At 40.3% G+C, this 21,737-nt stretch overlaps 1 protein-coding gene across 1 annotated transcript in view; it reads left to right on the forward strand.

The window, feature by feature from the left end:
* The window catches only part of AIG1 (androgen induced 1), a 124,510-nt gene extending 102,991 nt beyond the window's left edge, over positions 1 to 21,519 (forward strand). Inside the window, exons 4-6 of the mRNA XM_039569538.1 lie at positions 8,018 to 8,133; positions 17,715 to 17,878; positions 20,873 to 21,519. Coding sequence (XP_039425472.1) covers positions 8,018 to 8,133; positions 17,715 to 17,878; positions 20,873 to 20,910 — 318 coding nt within the window. The 3' untranslated portion in view covers positions 20,911 to 21,519. The remainder of the gene's footprint in view (positions 1 to 8,017; positions 8,134 to 17,714; positions 17,879 to 20,872) is intronic.
* The last annotated feature ends 218 nt before the right edge of the window (positions 21,520 to 21,737 follow it).

The raw sequence follows: 21,737 nt of genomic DNA on the forward strand, positions 1-21,737 counted from the left end.
TTTCCGAACACCATCAAAGAGTCACCACTTGAAAAAGAAACTGACAAATAATGTTTTTTTTATTTTCCCAAATGTGGAATTTCTTTCCCCAAATTATACTGGCCCAAAGCCCAGGACAAGCAATATTTGGTCCTGGACCAGTGACAGATTCAGAGGCCAATGTATTCAGGTTAGAAAGAGGATACTTTGGCTATCACAAAACCAAAAATATCCTCCTGTGAAAGCCTTAGTACTAGTTCTGGGAGACTGCCAGATACTAGAATTTAATATAGAATATTTTATGTACTGATAAACTTTTCAAGTCAGTTAAAGAGATTTAGAAAACATATTGATACAAATTCTTTTCCCCCTTTTGAGGCCTTGGAGTCATGATATGGAAAGATTTTGCTTTTCAGGGAGAGGAATACTGTTTTCCATATGAGTAATCTTGTTTAAACCATTGCTAAAATACATCTTCAAGCTCTCTTCAGTGATTTTTTTGCTAGGAATACATGAGGCTTAATGACTTTACAAGCACTTTTTCAGCATGACCTGCAAAAAAGTAAAATATTCGTTCATGCAAATTAAGCCTTGGTAATACATGTAAAAGTCTGTGTGTGTGTGTGTGTATATAAGCATTGATTTTAAGGATAATTGTAAGAGACAACAATATATTTCTTTGCCTAGATAAACCTTTTTGCAAATAGTAGCTTGAGAAATTCTAGGGCAGGTGGTTCGACTGGCAAATAAACTGAGCAAAATATGTAGAAAAATTACTTTGCATAACACTGTGATTAATGAGTGCTTCTTGCACAGGATATATCTGTGTGTATATTCCATGTTGTTAATAGTGTGTTTTTTCTAAGGATTTCATGGCAAAAATAAAGACTGGAGGTTGAAAGTAAATTAGGGTCTGCAGGGTTTGCTCAGCTGTGGCTGAGTGCACAGAACCAGGACTTTGTTGATTGTCTTGTATTTTAAAAATCTCCTAAGGGTCAAGCAGTGCCTGCTGGCAGGAGCTGACTGGAGAGTTTGGGCACAGCACAGAACAAACACGAAAGCCTGGCTAAAGGATCCCAGCAAAGGGAGAGAGGTGATTTATGTGACCTTGCACTTGGTATGTATTAATGATACCTGCATACATGACAAGCATTAAAAGTAGTTACGTTGAATTAAACAAAGTTAAAGAAAGTGAAGCGTAGCAATGCTGTTCCATTTGGCAACATGGCACTGGTTTTACACAGTTTTGCTATACTGTATGTGCCGTGTTAGGTCCCTACCATCATCTTGTTTCAAGTTCAAGTGGCCAAGATTTTGTGTGTCATGTTAAGGTATTAAGGATGGGAGCTGCATGAAAGCAGCTTGGAGCAGCAGGAGCTGAGATGGAAGAGAGACAGACAGCTCAGAGGGAGGCAACTGAAGAAGCCTCCAAAAGCAGAAGGGAACCAGGACAGGGGGTCAATCAGGGTAACAGCTGATAAATGCTGAAAGGGCCAAGATGTCTCAGAGCTATAAACTTGAAGGATTAGATTGGCTTTCATACCAAATTTTTGTTATTTCTCTATATATGCATGCTTATCTTAGGCTAACACTCAGGAATGGAACTGAGGAATATGATGTGGTTCTTCATTCCTCCATAGCTACCCTGTGTGACCTTGAGTGAGCATGCTGTCTTCATCTTGCCCTTCTTCAAAATGAGGATAGGATATCCTGCCCCTACAGATCAGGGCTGCTGTGAGGGTATGTTTAGTAACGCTTTTGAGGCGCTGAAGTGCTTTAGTGACTGGCACCGTGGAAATTCTATAGATAAATGCCTATATATAACCTCTGTGACACTAGTACAGTCATAGGGTGAGATCAGATTGACACTGCTATTCCAATATATTGTATATACTGCATGTGTCAGAAGAAACAAAATCAAAGCTGTCAACATCAGGTATGCGTGGAGAAAGTGATACAACTCCTCGTAAGTCAGGAATGCCATGTCCTCTGTGTTTATCTACAGAAAAGAGGAAAAGAGGGGGTAACATTAAAGAGGAACTGTTAATTTTCTTTTCAAAGAACTCTACACTCTCATATTGATTGAAAATGGTTATCTTTGGCTCTTATGTGTTTTATGGCATTATAAGGTATTGGTCTTTGTTTAGATCATATAATACTTCTTCCTCCCTCCAACCTACCATAACAATTAGCAAGCCGTCTGTGGCTGCCTTGGAGTGCATCCTGTGCATCAGCATGTCTCATTTAATAGTCATAATTTCTCATTTGTAAGAGGAAAAGTGCTACCAGCGCTTTCAGTCTCATAAGGGCTCAGACTCACTCAAGGATTCCAATTTATTATGCACCCAGCTCTGATATCCTGCTGCTCTCTTTATGGATTAGGCTGCCTTGGTAGAAGGTATCATCCTTCAGATGACACATAAATACTCTCTTGCCAGCTGTTCCTTTCTCAGAAGTTTCTCAAGGAGTAAATCATAATGATGTCCCTATTTTACTAGTTCCTGATCTGGTTTTCCATGCTGCTCTGCTAGGAGCATGCAGAAAAAGGAGTTTTATTGCTGCTGTTACTCTACAAATGGCACTGACTACAACTGTAGGGATTTTTAGGCCTATTAGTATTGGTTTCCAGGGTGAACACACTAGAAGTGGTTTTAAATTCAGAGGAATGGGCATAGGTCAGTTAGTTGGTGGTTTCTGTAAAACCTTTATCTGAAGGTGCTGCACAAACCCCTGAGAGGGAAGAAGGAGTGGCAGACAGACTTTTTCACTCATTCTGACCTGGAGCAGCTGTTTAGCAACATAATCTTGTTGTGAGTTCAAAAGAAAAAGGGGAAGGGTAACATCCTGCTGATGGAAACTATATTTTATAGGCAAATTTAAAAAGGCAGAAAGCAGAGGCAGCCAGCAAACAGCAGTTTGCACAGAAGGGTGCAAAGAAGGGGGACACTGCCAAATTTGTACCAGCCTAAGTCTCAGGCACAGTGGCAGTGTGCTGCAGGGTGGTTTCCCCAGCAGATGCTGGAGCAGCTGCCCTTGCCAGGGCAGAGGCTTTGATGTGGACTCAGCTTTGGGTGGCAGATGTAGCCCTCCAGGTCCCTGGCTGCACAGGTTCTGTGGGTGAAAACCTATCTGCAGCCTCCTTGTTGCAGGGCACACCAGCAGTCCCAGGAGGCCCATGATGTCGGCCTCTGAGGTGCACAGTATGTCCATTGAACTAAAATGTCCTATACCTTGTAGTTTTTAGTCTGATCAAATTGAGTAACAAGTCACAGTCTGTTGATTGAAGTGAATTATAATCACATTTTTTGTGATGCTCAAACAGTTTAACCATTTGTACAAAACTTCTGCAAGATACCTGGGCATCTGAGATGCCTCCATAGACTGAACTCCTTGTCATAAAGGTAGTTCTAGACAGTCAGTGCAGATCAGGAGGATGACTTGGAAAGACATCACTACCCTGTTTGTGCTAAAGATACAATACATAAAGCAGTCAGTTTAGCATCTTTTGAAAAGTTTTAACATTCCATTTAAAACATAGTTAAGGGAGGGAGAAAAGGCCAAATAAGGTACTGTTGAAACCAGTGTTAAAAAAAGCAGCACTTACTGGTTGGAAGATAAAATATATAATCAGGCTTTCAAGAATGAGCACTTAATTGCCTAAAGACTATTACAGAACTCATTGTTAATGTACTTAATTTGCATAAAATCTTTTTTTCCAACAAACTGTTGCAGAACACATCTAAAATGGGGAAGCACAGTCGTCTATCAAAGGCTCAGCTCCCAAGCACTGCAGTTGTGGTGCATATTTGTAATGTGACTTTCTGGTCTCAAATGTCATTAGGCACATATATACCATGTGGGGGGAGGTACATATCTTAGTAATAGATTTTAAAGAGTTATTAATGAGCAAAGTTTCTCTCAGGAAGCTGTGACAGTGGCTCTAGAATTAATCCACCTGCAGATCCCAGGATGGCTTTTTTTATAGCGGGTGCTAATTCAGCTTCACTCAGAGGTTGCTTCTGTGGAGTCAGTCTCCAGAGTGTCTTGTGGATCAGATTCTCCATATGATAACCTTCCTGCACATTTCATCCAGGCTCTGTGCATTGTGCTGGTTTCTCTGTTTTCATGCATCATTATTAGGAGCTGGAGATTTGGCAAGCCATGTTTCTTCACCACTTGTAGGCGATGGGTCCCTGGAAAGCAATGCTGTGTGGTAGACACAGAATGGGAGGAAGTTGTAGCTTTCTGCTGTGCTGAGACCAGCACTTCCTAGCAAAAAGATCTGTCAAAGTTGTCTTTCCAGCAGCAGCAGAGGCAGGCAGTGATGGGGTCTGAGCAGAGCAATGCTGTGGCTGGGTAATGGGGGCTTATGGTCAACTCTTCGGCTCACACAGTGGTCTTGGCAGATGAATCCTTCAGAGAGGGGTAGAAAATAGATCTGAGGGCTGCTGTCTTGGCACTCCAGAATAAAACAGGATTTGCAGCTGGGAGGACACCTTGCAGGTAGCTCCACAGTCACGGCTGGAGAAGCTGACCAAGAACATTTTCTTGCAAGTAGATACAGTTACTGAGCCCTGAAAAAGTTCAGTCTAAGAGCTCCTGCTAATGATATAGGGTTTGTTATCTCCCCCACTGCTGCCTGGGCCGCACTGGGGGCTGGGGACTACCCTGAGCCTGAGGTCACCACAGGGAACACGTGCAGCGAGAGCTGCCTTCCAGTGGGAGTGGTGCTCCCTGGCGTGGCCACAGCAGTGCTCAGCACAAGTCTCTTGTGTCAGCACAGTCATACAGGCAAAACTATCTCACAGGGTCACCGGGTCTCAGTTGGAGAATAATAGGGTATCCAGGTAAAAATATAATTTTGCTTGTAACTACTGACTCCATAATAAAAGTGCCTTATCAATATAGCATTATTTAGTAGTGCTAGCATAGTTTACTACTATTATAATATTATCCTAGTCATTATACTCTGATTATGTATTTGTTCTTAAAAACTTTTAATGGTGCAAAATGGCAACTACTGGAAAGCTGTTAGAGCAGCTAATCATCCTTACCATTTAAACCTCCTTGTTATTTGAACTTCCTCATTCCTTAGTCTTCTCTGAAGTAAGCAAGCCCCTGGAGATACTTTGGCAAACAAGGTGAGAAATGTGGTTTTGTCCCGCTGCGTGCCAGCAAGTAAAAAGGATCAGTCCCAGAGGTACCAGTCAGGTATGTTTGATCAGCACAGCGTGATCTTTAGGCAGGTCAAGGAAATATCAATGCTATTTTCTCTGTAAGCCTCCGATTCCCATTGGCCTGTTTATTCAGAAATCAGGTGGCAAAAACATTAGAGGATATGAAATCTTAGGCCCCCTGCAGAATACCCAGCCCTGATGGATCCCACTGCAAGCACATTTGATCCCTGATCATCTTCACTATGCTTCAGTCTAGAGTTTTAATTGGCACTGTTGGATAGAAGATATCCCAGACTACAAAATTTCATGTTTTTTAAATCAAGGTTTTTGGAGGAGCTGAAATGTAGAGAAAGGAAATTTTATCTTGGTTGTGGTTTAGTAAAGGGTCTGAAGCAGCTTTTTAGAGTGGCACTTTCACAAAAACATTTTAAACCAAAGTTCATCTAAATTTGTAAAACTGCAGTGTTTGCATGTAGCATTGACATTCACTCTAACAGACTGAGATTAAAGATACACATCTCTGATTTTTTCCTTACACTTCTAATTCCACTGTACTTTTAAAAGGGTTTTGTACACAAAGTCTTCAGTGGCACAGCTCATTATCCGCTATTCCCCCACCCCTTACCTTTAGAAAAGAGCAGAAGTGAGAATTTAGGAAAATAATAACCTATTTTGTTATATAACCACAAGAATTGGGAGGAGGGAAAGGAGAAGAGTATTCTAGATTAAGGCTTGATTGCTGAAATTATTTTAACTACTTTTTAATTGGCAAGCTGTTGAGTTGTTATCATCAATGAGGAACTCGTCAACAAGCAGTATTGAAAGTGATAAACATTTACATGGAGAAACCAAGCTCACAAGCTCTGTAACAATCCTCTATAGAATGTAGAGCTAAAACTAAGTGACTGGATCACAAGAATACATTGTACAAGGAATATCAAGGGTGGAGTTTGGAATTAATAGCCGTTGTTGTCTTCTGGTTTTTTCTCTGAGTAAGTTACTGGGGCAGGGCAGAAGACATTTGCACAGTCTCCAGCTGCTCTGCTTTGGGGGCTCTTCAGAGTGAGGCACTGATCTCTCTCTGCCTGGAGACCTTTTCCATACAGACACAAGATAAGCAGGTGAATCTCCAGGGCTTGCTTTGCTCTCGGTCCCTGATCATGGATTCTGAAGGTCCTCTGCAGTTCACAGACCTCTCATCTAATGGTGGGCACTTTTATAGCAGACCACATGTAAAACATCTCTGCGTTCCCTTGATGCTGATTTATACCGTTTAAAGGGATGGGGGTGGAACAAGTTGTTAAAAGATGAAGAAATTGAAAGCTCCCCTAACAGCTGTATTATCCACCTGACATTCTCCAAATGCTAGTCATTAATTACTAATGCCTTGAAAATCAGAGCAGTTATCCAATTCAATTATGTTACATCTCTCAGCGAGAGCATTTCCATTATCTTACCATTTCCCATTCAAACCATTCTTCTTTGCAGTTTTTAAAGGCTTAGACCCCACTATGCTTCCTCTCAGTTGAACCTGTAATCCACGCAAGGATATTTCTACTCCGTGCCTTTCCTATCTGCATTCAGGTGAAAAGTCACTGTGGGTTTACATTTTGATTATTGCAAACTTAAAACCCGACTCTCCAGCTTTCCCCAAAACTACATGATGGCAAAATGTGGCCAGTGTACACCATAAATTTCCTTTCCAGTTGGTGATCAAGTACCTGGGGAAGGACTGATCCTGGATTAGGACTTAGGCTGCCCTTGCAATCCTTACACCTGCAGGTCTTCCTGTGGAGTGGGCAGGAGAGTTCACAGTTGGTCTTATCAAGCCCCAGAGCCAAGCTCTCAACTGAAGTAATTCCCTTTAGATGCCTGCAATAACTTGGCCCCATGGAGGCAAGGCAGGGTATGCTTCTGCAGTTGCCACTAATGCTGGTCCTAAGTGAGCTGTATACTAAGAAATTATGGGGTTTATTTCCTGGCACATTTGTTTTTTACTTATGTATATTTTCATGCCTGCCAGCACTCTGAAATGTAGACATTGAGTGTTGGGCGCAGGCTGGATGCAGTTTTTCATGCTGCTGACATTAATTGGATGAACAGGCCTTCTCAGAAGGGGCAGTGTAGGAAATGAGTATGGGAAAATGACAAAATAAGGAGTTTCACAGCTAAATAAAGACAAGTGGCTGAAAATGGTTTTTACAGCTTTGGCTTTCATATGATTCATTTGGGAATCTAAAACTATTTTGCACAACTAACAAATTAAGATTCACAACACCTTTCTGAATATAATTGCTTCTGTCTTGCAGATGGAGGAACAGAGGTATTGATGCTATCATTTGAAAATATGTCCCCTGTTTTCAAGTTCCCAGATTGAGATACATTTAAACCTAATTCTCAGATGCATTAAATACCTCCATTTGTATTCATTCATTTGGCATTGTTTGTACTTAGTCTCTGAAAACTAGATGCATTGCCTCCTAGCTATAATGGTCAAAATAACTGAAATGATGTGGCAGAGATCACAGAGCAACTTCAGGGCCAGACTGGGATTGGGACCTGTGTCCATTCATGACACATTCCCTTTTTACTCACTGAGTATCTGCCTTGGATTCCTGAACAAAAGGAAAAGCACGTTCTGGATACTCAGTTTTCCTCTGCTCTCTCAAACAGTTGGACATTATAGAGATGATACTGGTTGGGTTATTGATCAATTTTATAGTTATTTTACCTTGACTTTCTAACCATCAAGAATTGTCTTCGGGTTTCTGCGATTAAGTTTCTTATTGTACAATTGAAATGAAAATATAGAGAACCATTTATATCACCTGGTTTTTCCCCATTGTTTTGTTTTTTTCCAGCACACAACAGTTTTGCCCTTTGTATTAATCGAGATGAGAACAACACATCATCAGTATCCCAGCAGGAGCTGTGGACTGGCTGCAGTGTGCACCTTCGCTGTTGGCTATATTTTATGGTAAGGGCTGTACATGCTGTGTTTTCACATTGTATTGGGGGTTTTGTACTGCTAAATTTGGGCACATATTTCATTATGGATATAATCGCTAACAGATTCACGCTGCATGCCTCGTTTGGTCCAAGACCTGGGCTTTGTCTGGTTTCCCCAGATGCTTATATTTTTAGAAAGTATATGCCAAACCTCACACAACAGGAATTTGTTGAACAATCCCATGTAAGCAGTGGTCTTTCCAAGGGTACATTTTTCAACCTTTTTTCAAGCTAAATGTTTTTCTTGGACCTTAGTTTTATTGCCTAGGGTTTTTGTTCTATCAAATAAAATTGAGAATAGGCAAATGATTTCCGGCATCAGTATTTAAGCGGCAACAGAAAAGATAGAACACTGTCTTTTTTCTTTACTAGTTCATGAATTCTTTCTGTGAAATTGATTACAGAATAAGTCAGTAATCCAAACACTCTAAAGTTTGTTTTAAGAAATGCAAATGTTGGTGAGAAATGAAACTAAAACAGAAATAATCTTTCTTACACAACATTAAATTAAGTCTTTGGGCAGTTTCTAATCAAGTACCTGACTTGCATGACAGAGTTAATATACTTTGGTCACCCTAGTATTTATTTTTCACTAAACCTTTGTTTTATTTAAAGTTCTCCTTTGATACCATCTATCCTTTATCCTTTCTGCATTTCATGACCCCCTGTTTACTTTTCATATTCTTTCTTTTCACTTCACAACATCTTTCTCTCAGCTCAGAATGTATTTTCCAAAATTTCCACCAACCAAGTGAGATAAAACTAATGTGAGAAGAACATGGTCTCAAGACAGTACTATCACAATGCTTCAACTATGCAATTTTTCCCTTTAGTCCAGTGAAGGAGAAGTCATTATTCATACATATCCATGCACACTGAGTGATCATAAAATGCTATTAATCCAGCTGAAGTGGGATGCTGTGTCCCAGGACAACAGCCACATTCTGCCATTTGCTTTTATAAACATACTTAATATGTTTTTTTTTATTTTTTTAATACTTTTATAAACATATTCTTAAAAAAGAATAATATTTGTAATTGTAAGATAAAGGCAGCCTCATGAAAAAAGGCACATGATTGTTCCTTCAGGAAAAACGTAATTATGTTTTTAACCCACATATAGTAATGCTTAACTGTGATAGTTCTTGACCTTCCTCTGATGGTACCTGAAGACAGATTAGCAGAGTTACCTGTGACTTGACCTTCTCCAGCAACTCCTGTTTTCTCAAAATTATCTAAGTAGATACATGCAATAGTATTTAATAAGAATTTTAAATTTAAACAATCCACTTTCACAAGTGAAATAAAACCATATGTGTCTTAAAATCTTTTAAGAATCTGCTACAGTATCAGTGTGATACTCATCTAGCTTGAACATGCCTACTACAGTGCATCTGTATCCTGCAGCTACAAGGTAAAAGAAAACTGTAGGACAAGTAAAGCAGGAGGAGAAGATTCTGCATTAAATTAATTACTAAGCAGATACCCAGGTACAGACTATGGTCATCTCCCTTTGCCTTTGCTTTGTTTTTTGGTTTTGCCTACACATATATTATTTCCAAAATGGATAGGGCTACTCTCAAGTGATTCACCTTCTTCCAATTTGTGATCTCTCTATAAATGGGCTGAGACAATCTTAAAAGTTCATCCTGCTAAATTATGCACATACAACCCATTTCTCCTACTGTTATGGAAGGAGGCCTTTGCGAGTTAGTGGAGGCAGACACAAGCTACACTGTGCCATCCCTTGCAAGTTCTGCTTTCAGCCTGCAGGTTCTATTGAAGACTCTCTCCAAGATGTGCTTTAGGCTGCAAGCCAAATCTTGGTTCCATTATATCAATATGATATATCACACTCACAGGTTGGAAAAATCTACCAGAAAGTATGAAAAGTGAGAACTTTGTCATCCCTCTCATTCAGGGTGTGCCTTCTTCTCGCAGCTGAAATCCACTGTCTTCCTGCTGCCAAGTGACCACATTGCAGTAGAGAGGGCTTGGAATTCCTAAATTCAGATCTGTTGTCCTTGTTGGCAGAACCCTCAAGGTTAGCTTGGTGTATTAGACTTAGACTACACCTGCAAATGACCTAGTTTCATACAGCCTGGTGGAACTTCCTTACTTTGAACTTAGGGTTGACCATGGGTCCCAGGCTGGGTCTTAGTTCTTGTTTTATGTATTTTTAATTAGAATTTAGGAATCTGCCGCTTGAGAATTTGTCCTTTTACCTACTTCATTTTTCCCTCAGCAGAAGTATTTTCACTGCAACTCTCAGAATAAAGTGAAGACAGTTGCTAATCAGATGTTCTTCATGTTTTGTTCTTGAATTTTGAATTCTCTTCCCATCTCAGCTGAAACTTTCTTACCATGCTACATGTTTTATGTATTGTGTTGCATTTTTAACTGGAAAGGAACATAGAGGAGGGTGTTGTTCAGGTTTGATTCTGTGAATGCATTTTTTTCAACTCCAAGTAGAGGAAAGCTTGTTTCATTTCATATGTGACTGAATCTGTCATGTATGAAAGAGATGGTGGAATAGCAAGTGCTTTTTTATGTATAATTGGTAAATTAGCAAACTGGCAAACAATTCTGAATAGCATCACTGAAATTGTGAGAACATAGCTAAATAACCTGATATCTCCTGAGCATGATTCAGAGACTTGTTTTCTGAGAAACGTCCTTTCTTGAAGAGTAAAAGCTTTTTCTTTTTTTCTGTTTTTTGCATGCTCTCCCTTCAGTCAGAGAGTTTTTGAGTAGGCACACTTAGCTCATGCACTCTATGTGAGAGGGAGCTCTCCCATGCTCTTAAGGAACTGTGCCCAGGCAGAGCATTCACAGACTTGCATTGCCTGTTGCAGACCATACATGGACTTTCAGGACCGAGGCCATGGGATAAGATGGGAAAAGCCTATTGGCTTTATTTAGCATGGCTTGAAAAGGTCACAGTTTTTATTGAATTGTTAAATCTAGACAGTGAAAAGAAAACTGAAGCGTTTGCCAGTACTACCAGAAAATTCTGCCAATGAGTGTATGGAGTTGGTTGTCAAGGAACAGAAAAGAGCCAGAAATGTGTTGCTCCTTGTAACAAGAATGACCTCATGGTAACTAATATCAGAGCTTAATATGTCCCTAAAATAAACTGAGACAAATACGTTTATTTTAAATGGTTTTACTTTTCCCTCTACTTTTGAGCATTTCAGGATGCCAAAAAAACAGACCCTAGGAATCTGACTCCACTGCCATAGTCGTGCTGGGCTGCATGTTTGGGAGCAAAAGACTTGATCTGCTCTCTTGTTGCTATCTCAAATCCACCAGGAGCTGCCTCCACATGTGCCAAGCTTGGACTTGATTAATTCTTTCATTCTTTTGTAAATCTATTTAAAGAGCTTTTAAACTTTCATTCGAAGATAAAGTTTTTCTTGAAGTGACTTTAGGAGAGTTCCGTAGATTTGCTGAGGGAGAGCATTTAGATGGGGTAATTTGCGGAATTCTTCTTGAACAAATCTAAGAAAGGAATGTACACTGAGGATGTGGAATGAATTTGAGATTGATTCTATCGGGCTTGCTGCAGGATTTCCACTAGCGATTTTCCATAGAAGGAGAGGAAGATCAGAAAGAGCAGATGTTGGCACAGACTGCTAGGACAAACCTTGACATCCAGAAGAGAGGGGTGGTGAGCTAGAGTGTGAAGCTTGGTGAGAATTGACAGTCGGATTGATAAAGAAGTGCAGGGTTGAGAAACAAGAAGGATTTTTGAGGTTGCTGGTGCTGATGGAGCAGGAGAGACACAACATGGCTTTGCTAGGCTCTGCTGAGGGTTTGTATGGGGGGGGGGTCATGCGTGCTTTTGGAAGTGAGCACTGGGGGTAAAAGTTTAATGAAGATCAGAGGAATCGGTAGTTAGAGAAAACACCAAAAATGTAAAATGTCCTGGGAGCAAGTAAAAGAAATTATCTAAAATTATGGGTTAAAAGAGAAGTGAGTGGGTAAGGAAACGTGCAGCTCACAAGTCAGCACCTTCAAAGCTGAAATCATGCAAGTAAGTGGGGAATGCTGGGAGAGGGAGAGAGAGACGGACTTTGAAATCAGAGTGGAAGGCTGATGTAGAAGTGGATGATAGATAAGACAATGCAGAGGAGGAGGAAAGAGTTGGAGCTGGAGCTGCCCAGAACAGGAAAGAGTAGGAAGAAACAGAAGCAGCAGAAATAGGCCAGGGGAAGATTAGTGTCCCCTGTACCTGACCCAGAAGGAAGGTGGGAGGGCAGAAGTGCTTTCAGCAAGAGAAGGCTGTATGGGTCCCCAGCCTGTTAGGTCTGACATAGCCATTATGGACTGTTACTTTCTGGCTCCCCTCCACCTCCACATATTCAAATGTTTCAGTCAAAGCAACAGTACAATCACAGATGACATGCATGGGTAATATGTTCTCACTTCCTTGTGCAGCTCCTTAAAATATAGCTCAAGAAGGCATAGCAACCATTACTATATTTAAAATGAAAAATTATTTATCAAAATAAATTACTTCCAGAGATGACAACGCTTTGCAGTGAATCTGCTAAGTTTCTGTCATTCTAGCTACCTGTACATAAACACAAAATTTCTGCTTTGTTCATCCCAGAGGATGCCAGGACCATGTCATGCTGAATATGTTTTGGATGTGACATTACTTGCAGCTGCAGTTTCCCAGGACTTCTGGCTGCCTAAGCCACTCCACACCAGTAGCACAGTCCTGTGACCCATATATTGTTCTCCACTCAGATGAATGGAGAAGAATTCAGCATTAAGAAAATGGAGCAAGAGGGGATTATTGTTGTTATTTCCTAAATGATGACTGTTTATTGAACTTACATTTTAGTCTTTAAAATTTCTAAACTATGTACATTCCTGGTGTAGGTGTATTAGGTCTGGATGGCTGTTGATATAAGAAGCCCAGCATCTTAATACAGCTGAGATCTTAAGAATTCTGATTAGATGCAGAACAAACTCTCCTATGTCTTTTGAGGGAGTTATGAAAATGTGCCTCACATCAATCAGTATTAGAAACCAAAAGCAGAACAAATTCAGTGGGTCGTTGTGCTCCTGTCCCTGAAAGCGTAAGATTGGTGCTACACTACAACCACAAATTATTTATTTGTTTGTTTGTTTTGGAAGTCTCAGCTGCTGTAAGCCCATCACTTCCTTTGGAAGACATTAACACATTTTAGTAGCTCTGGGTAAAGTTCTCACTTTTTGTGGAAAAGGAAAAGAGTGATGCTGGAAAAGATCATGAAATAAAGGCGTAGAAAATGCCCATGTTCTATTGTTTGCTAAAGAGTTGCCACTGGGAACTGGTCTACAATTTGTCTGGAACCAAGGATTCAGCCTTCCTTTGTGCCAGTCACTGGAAATATGAAGAGCACTGAAGATCTGGGAGAGGATTTGCTGTTGCAAGAAGTAACCAGAAATGAGCTGCCATAGTAGATGAGAGTTGTCATGTACCCAGGCTCCAGGTATTAGCTAATGTCAGATGCTTTAGGAGAGCTTAGCAGGCCATTATGAAACAACCAGCCTTCAAGGGGAGTTTTCTTCCAAAACTTATGTCAAAACATGGGTGCTTGTATCCTTTAGTCTTGATGGTTTATATACCTTGTACTCTTTAAACTTAGGCATAATTGTGCGTATTCTTACTGCTTGTACGATCTCCTGACTTCAGAAACTCGCTAGAGTTGCATGATAGGGCCTAGAGAAGAGGAGTGGTCTAAGTAGACTTCCAGACTTTCATACTTCAAAACTTTTTTGAACGTCTTTATTTCAGTGATGTATCACTGAAAGATAGGGTAGAGCATTCCAGAGTTTAACTAGGTATCATTCAGAAAGATGTTTCCATTATCAGATTTGAATTTCTTGTCTCTGAGTTCTGTTGAGGTGATTCTTCTGTTACGAGGAAGAGAATTGGGACCTCTTCACCCGTTTTATGTCGTGCATTATTATTGTGTCCTTTCATTTGCTGCTCTTGAGAAGTTACATAGCCCCTCATCTAATAGCCTCTGTTTCCAGAACTCTTCGTACTGGTTGTTGATGGCTGCAGATTATGATTAAGGACTCAAGCTGAGCAGGAAATAGGTGGATACTCTCTCTGAGAGTCTAGACCACAAAATGCTGCCAAGCTGTGACAGCTGGGAACAGCCACCATGAAGGAGAACACCATCTTTTGCAACATGTCCCATTAAAAAATTCATGGTGTGTCATGGTTATTATCTGCCATTATAACCCACTTGCTGAGCTCGATTCTACCAGGACTAAGGTCTTTCACATGCTGTTGTTACAGCTGTATTATTTAAACTGACAGAGTACACATAAACCACAAGGTTCCAACAGTTTTTTGTACTTAGTTTTCCTCATTAACAAATGATCTATATCCAAAGAATAAATAGATGTGTATGTTCCCTGCATAGTTTTCGTTTTCTCCCAATTAGTTTGATAGGAGAGATATGCAACATCTACTCTATAGTAGAAGTGAAAACCAGATAAAAAGTCACATTTTTTGACAGATTTGTTAAAAACAAGCAATACTGTGCATTTTCAAATAGCTTTTTCTGATTTCTGCACCAACTGGTTGAAAATTTCTAAAAACAAACACTTTTTTTAACAGACTTTTTAATTTGAATACAACGTGTGAATATTTCCATTCCTTCTCTTTTTACTGTTCCTAACAAATGGCTAGATGAACTCAATGACCTGTAACACATTCATCTTTGAAAATACAGTTATGTCTACATACAGCTGCTACTGTTCCAAATCACAGGGAGGTTAGGGTTAATTTTATCTTCTCAGAAGTAGCCAGTCCAGTTTTAGTTTGAACTTTTTCTCGTCAGTTTATTTCTATCTAAACAACACATTTTTTACACCTGTTCAATAACAAAGTCTTCAATTTGATCTAGATTTGCACTCGTAAGTAAATCTTAATGCATGCTTTCCTGTGCTTAACTAATAATGAGGTTGGATAGGAGTAATGGTTACTAGAATTGCAACATTGAAGGCATTCATTAACATTGGCAATCAGCACTCTTGTGTGGAAGCTTTATGCGAATGGTTGATCAGCCCTTTATAGTGCAGCCTCGAGATCGCCTGTACTCCAGCAGGAACAAACCCACTAAGAAAGGCCACCAGCTGGGGTTTCCATGGCAGCAGTCGTCCCTTTGCTGCTCCTGTTTGTAGTCCAGACAATGCCGGAGCAGTCAGTGTGTCACTGCTCAGTGGAGAGAAGGCTAATATTACTCCACCCCAGCATAGCCAGCGGCATGGTGCAGCTCATTTTTAGAAGGCTCAGGTGGGTTTGTCACTTGTCTCCAGAGCAGTGCTCGGTCCCTCTTGTGCTCAAAGCAGTTCTGACTGTGTGACCACCCCGGGGACAGGCAAACAACAGCTACACTGAGGGCACAAGCAGCATCACCATGCAGGGAGTGGGCTCCTGTGCTGGGCAGCAGGGAGCAGAGTGCATGAGCTGTCTGCAAAGACTGAACTAACTAGAGATTGCTGACATTCAGGAGCTCAGCAGTGACTCATTGGTTGGGATTAGAAAATACTTCCTCTTTCTAGCATAAATGCGTTCTAGTAAAAGCCACTTCTACTTGGTTCATGAAGTTGGCTACATAGGTGCTGTTTAGAAGGTCCCTTGAAAAGTCCCTCTGTACTTCATAGTCCTGGGCAGTTTCATCACACCAGAGAAAGTAAGTGGAAAAGAGACTGGCTCTTTTTCAGTCTTTTTCCTTGGAGCTTGTTTTTCACAGAATGATCATTAGGAAAAACAAGCAAATGAAAACTGAAAAAAGCAAATGAAACTGAAAATTGTTAGGTGATAATAGACATTCCCCACTATCCCAGCCTGGTAGTAGGGGGCATCCCAGTACCTTCTACCCAACTGTCTCATCTTTATCAAAAGGAACATGGTGTCCCCTGTTACCATGGGTTACACAGGAGCCCTTCATTTTTTCATAGATAATTTTATCTTGTCAGGTTAATTCTATCACAGAAGAATACTGGGGGAAATAACTGTAAAGTACAGAGATAATTTCCCATATGTGAAGTGATTTGGAGAAAGGGGGTTTAACTGCATTTAGATCATGCAGATTAATTTACTGACACATGTAGTTTCCCAAGTGAAGTGTCCAAATGTTAAGGGTTTGGCTGTAATAAAAGCTTTTCCAAGGAGGAGGGAAGCTATGTACATTTCCAGGGTGATTGTTAAATAGGGATTCTGTACTCCCTGTGTGACAGAATTTTATGGTAACAATTTTGTGTGGACTTCTCTGTCTCTGCCCTTTAGGAGCCTTTGACTGTTGATCTAGTGATCAAAAATCTTCCTTAACCAAACAGAAACATCAGCAAGTCAAGCAAACCATGGAAATCCTCATCTATAACAGTCTGTGCAGCTGCTCTAGCTGTGCTTCACTGTGAGCTTTTCTCTCAAATTTCCAGGTCAGAAAGGAAGATATTTACATTCTTGAAGAGAGCCCAGCAGAGCCCCAGCCTGCCTTCACTGAGCACTTTACCCAGTTAGCCTCTGAGATGTTTGCTCAGTTGTTTGCCAGTATTTGCTTTTCTTAACTTCCACCTACTGGAATGTATGGACTCTCTCTGCTCCCTCTGACTTCACCACTCACCGCATCAGATCTCAACACAAAAGTGATCCCATCAGAGAGTACAGGTGTCCACTTCAACCATGCACAGCAAAACCACACACCTGGAGTGCTTCTTCAGGCTGCACTGCAGTGAAGCTGGAAGCCTGTCCCTTGAGTTAGTGTACCAACAATGTCCTCTGCAGCTGAATGCTAAAAATCTCTGTGTCATCAGCGAACTGCCATCAATCCTTTTCCTTTACTGCATATTGGTTGTGGAGCTGGGCACTACTTTTGAGGTTTTTGTTTGGGCTTTTTACAAAAATATTTATCCTACCTAGAGTAAAATTACTAGATTCCAAATTATAGCAGGTAACTGAAAGAAAAGGAGGAGCAATCTAAAACACGGTTGCTGAAGAAATTATTCTCTCAAAGAGGATCTAAACCATATGCTTCTGGCAAACCCAAAAACTGATTACCATGTGTAGCGAGGAAAAGCAAAAGAAACACGCAAATGTGTATGAAGTGAAAGTAGGATACTGCAGAAATCAGAGAGAGTTGGTAGGAAAGCCTGTAGAACTCTGAATGCTCTTAGGATAGAGAACCTGCTTGGAACAGAGGCTGCTGCAGTTTCCAGCTTTGGCACGAAAACGGGGGTTTCCTCAGAAGTATAAATGCAGCAAGGAAATACCTGCCTACATCAGAAATGAAAATTGTCCAACTGCTCATAATAAATTGAAAGCAAAGCAGTAAGAATGTGGGAAATCAGTCATAGTTTCATCATTTGTGATGTCTGTTTGGGATGGATGTCATCCAGATGCTCCAGTTCAGCTGCAACTTGCAGGCCTTTCAAATAATTGCTTTTTGGGTTATGGTAGGTAAGCCTACAGGCCAAAGCTACTTTTGTAAAACAGGGCTATAAGAGTCAGTGCTTGTTATTTTTGTTTTGTTTCAGGGTGTGCTGGATTCACCATGTTACAGGAGTGTGGGTGTACCCACTTCTTGAGCACCTCAGCCCAGGTGTCAAGATAATCTTTTTTGCAGCTGTTACCGTAATAATTAATGTATTCTACTTGGTGGGAGAAGTCCTGAACAACTATATCTGGGATACGCAAAAATGTGAGTATTGTTTTAGGAATTTATCTTATGAAATACACCATCAGGACTTGAGTATGTTTCTCTGAAACTGTAGAATGTTTTAAGCTGACTAAAACAAAGGAGAATGACAGAAGTTCCACTGAAACGTCTTGCTTGCCTGCCCTTAAAAACAGACGGATGAACAGAATGGCTGCTGGAGAGCCCGATGAGCTATGAATATGTATTCTCTTTTATAACTTACAGTACTAATTTAAGAGCTCTTGGCAATTACCTGAGATGTTTACAACCCACTTATTAGCTGATGAACCCATTAAATGCAGCTAGAATAAAGTATCGTTCCATGCAAACACCATTAACGGTAAGCTTAGACTTAAAAATATACTCTTTTAGTATTTTCAGGTATAAGGTATTTTCTCTGTATAAATTTACTCAGGGAAAATGAACATGTTCTTGTCAGTGAAATAACAGGAATGAAAGATCACTTTAGTGCAGACTCTACCTCATCTATCCTGCTTAGGCCACCCATTGCTGAGGAGAGCAAAAAGGAAAATAAGACAAACGCAAGAGTAAAAGTAGATTCCTTTTGTCTATGAAAGATGTTTTTCATTTATCAAATTTAATGAAATAAGCAAACAACATTCATAGTAGCTGCTGTGGCAAATCACAACTGGAGGGAAATAAACTCACATGGTAGTTTATTGCACACACAACTCTCTTTAAACAAGTCCTTCAGTACCAGGGAGAATCTAATGCTAAAAGCTCAAAGCAGTTTTACCTGCTGTTTGCTCATATTAGCATACAGGGGTAATGCCTTTTTGTTTTTGCTCTAGGACCATCAATCACTGGTCACAGTGTTCAAGACTGGTACTCAGTCATCATTTTCATGTCAAATTCACATTTATTTAACTTCTTTAAGTTAATTCGGGAAAGATGTTTCTAAAAAAGGCAGCTGCAAGGAATAATTTCACTTGACCTAAGTTCTGTATGAAGAATAATACTGTGGTAAAGAATCACATATTCTTAGCAAGTCCATGAATAAGTAGATGGTGGAAAATCTCCTGCACTATTCCAAAGTATGCATAACAAAATCCCTGTTCCTTGCGGCCCGAAGCCCTAGAGGAGCTAACTCAATTGGGTCATTCTTCCAACATCTTTCAAGGTTTACCCTGGCATTATTGTCCTCTCCATCGTTTCCTTCACGTAGATAAGGAGTATTGATCCCAAGTCCTTTGTGGCTCAAGCACTTGCAAAACACAAAATGCCGTGAGTCACCTGCTGGTTTGCTGAGCTTGAAACACTTTGCATAAACTTAACACAAAGCACGTGGCAGGAACACCACAAACAGCAGAGATGTAAAATGATGCCAGTCTGTCACCTTGCAAGACCTGGGAAAATATTATTTGAAAACTGTACACTTAAAAGGGGCTTTTGAGCAGTAAGAGTGAGAATCAAAACAGTCTGCCATGAGATTTCTGGGGTGAGAAGGGGTTGGTTTGGGTTTGGAGTTTTTTTATTTGCCTCTGGAGATGCATTAAATAGAATCTCACTACTGACAAAATGATTTGCAGTTAGTTTTTCCAAGTTAAACCACAAACATGGTAGGGAAGGAAAAATTTGCCCTTTGTACAAGCCAGTGTCTGTCCACAATTTTGAGGATATCTGCATTCCTGCCAAACTATTTGATGCCTCTGCAGCAGAGTGCTTCAGAAGAAAGGAAAGAGGTGCTTTCAAAAAGGCAAATTAAACAGCTTTTAAAATTATTGGAAAACCTCCTTCCAGGAGAAAGCAGAAGACTTAAGATTGGCTCTGGAGCAGCCTTGTAAACTCTGTAATCTTTTGGTCGCGGCCTCTTGTTTTGGTTGCTAAACCTTCAGCTGTGGCTCTCCCATTGCGCTGGCTTGCCAGCAACACCCAGGGCCATTGTACTTGGGCTGCTGGCAATGTGCAGACCCATTTGTCTCCGTGTTGTTTCTTTCAGCAAGGCAGATCTGCAGTTGTGCTTTCTAACTGCAGATGGGTCTTATTGTTTCCCATATTGGAATTCATTAACTATGTTTTTAAAGTGATTTCCAGTGTACATTCTGCCTATGCGTACATTGCACTAGCAGGTGATCTTACTTGTGACTGGATTTTCCTCTCAGCATTCTCAAGCGTTGCTTATTTTTTGCCTTTGGTTATCATAAGTCTTTCTTTTCCAGCATGCAGCAGGCCTGAAAACCTCCAAAGGAAATATTTGTATTTGAGATGTCTGGCAGAGAGGGCTTAGTCAGAAGAACAATACTTTTGTCAGATACCAGTAGTAATTCATTGTCCAGGAACAGGCATATGAAATAGCTGAATGTTTCCACTGCCAGAAAAAACACAGTCTGCTGCCCAGCCCAGGCTTTTCTCATCATAGAAAAGAGACGAGTCCTGCAGCTAGAATAAGTTCTTTAAGGAGCCCTACACTCGACTCAGCTCTCCTGATATTACTGAAAGAAATGGCCATTACAAGAAGAGAGAGGCACCCTCTCAGCAGTAGTTTCTTCATTCTTGTACTTTCGAAAAAGGGAGATGTACCTGCAAACACTTAAAAATCCAATGTTGAAATGGAGAGGGGCTTCAAATTATTCAATTCTGAAACGCAATTATTAAAATTTTCTTTCAAACAAAGTTGGCTGCTTAGATTCAGCTATGGAAACATCTCTTTTCGTTTGCTAGTAGGTAAGCAGAGCAGGTGAGGGAACTAAGTGTTCCCAGACCCCTGCAGCCGTCAAAGGCTGGGCGTGCGGCAGGGGGTCAGGCTGGTCTGAAAATGGGAGTGAGGGAGGGAGGCTTGTGCAGTTCCTTACTGGACAAGCACTGCCATCAGGTGTGCAGATGCTGTTTTCCTTCACAGCAGGTGAGGTAACACATGTGAGCAAGTGCAGGAGCAACAACATCAATAAAGGGAAAGGAAAGATTGATGCATTAGAGGAAACCCTTCATTTGTATTCAGTGAGAGATTTTTAAAAGCTGCTCTCTATATGTTTTCAGGTATTGAAGAAGGAAAAGAAAAGCCGAAATTGGAGTGAACAATAAGAGGCAACACAGAGGATTGTTTATGGCTCCATGGAAGATTTCTCATCCCCAACAGAGGTTGGCATGGAGAAGAATCTTTTGGAAAGGAGGAAGTTTAATGGGCCCACTTCTCAGTGCAAGGATATTTTTGGATTTTATATGGGGGGAAAATGATTTTAGCTAAGAATAATGTTAATGTTTCAATCTTCATTCCTATTTCTCCATGCTTGCATGTGACATACACATATGAGATGTATATTTATCTCCAAGGCATTCTCAACGTGCATTTCTTGAATCAAATAAGTCATTAAAACATTAAGTCATTAGATCTTTTTACTTCTGCCAAGAAGAACAATGAGTTCATTCTCTGTATTGTTTGAGAAAAGCTTAACGAGATAGGTTTAATACAGGGAGACAAAGCAATCCTATATATTTCAAAGTACAGCATAGAAGTTAATTGCATGAATGTATCTAAAGAAGAGTTCAGTCTGACTGAAATATTAATGTAACACTATGTAACAGCTGCCTTAAATTCGTTATGTTAATGATTTTACCAGTTCAGTGAAATCTTACTTGCAGTGTTCAGATCTTAAGGCCTAAATAAAGAGGAAATTATCCTTGCATTTCTGTTTCTTCATGCTGATTCTTGAAATTTTGGATGGAGTGATGGCATTTGAATGATATATTTTCAAGTTTTCCAGTGTCAACTGTAGATTATATAATTTCTACATGAGGATTTTTCTTCTTATTTTCATAGTAAAATAACAGATCCTGCATTTTCAAGTTACAAGTTCCCAATAGGTGGGCTGAGCTGTTCGTGTTGTACAGGAGAGAGCATTTA

This window comes from Corvus cornix, chromosome 3, assembly GCF_000738735.6.
Source record: "Corvus cornix cornix isolate S_Up_H32 chromosome 3, ASM73873v5, whole genome shotgun sequence".
In the NCBI taxonomy this organism is placed as follows: domain Eukaryota; kingdom Metazoa; phylum Chordata; class Aves; order Passeriformes; family Corvidae; genus Corvus; species Corvus cornix.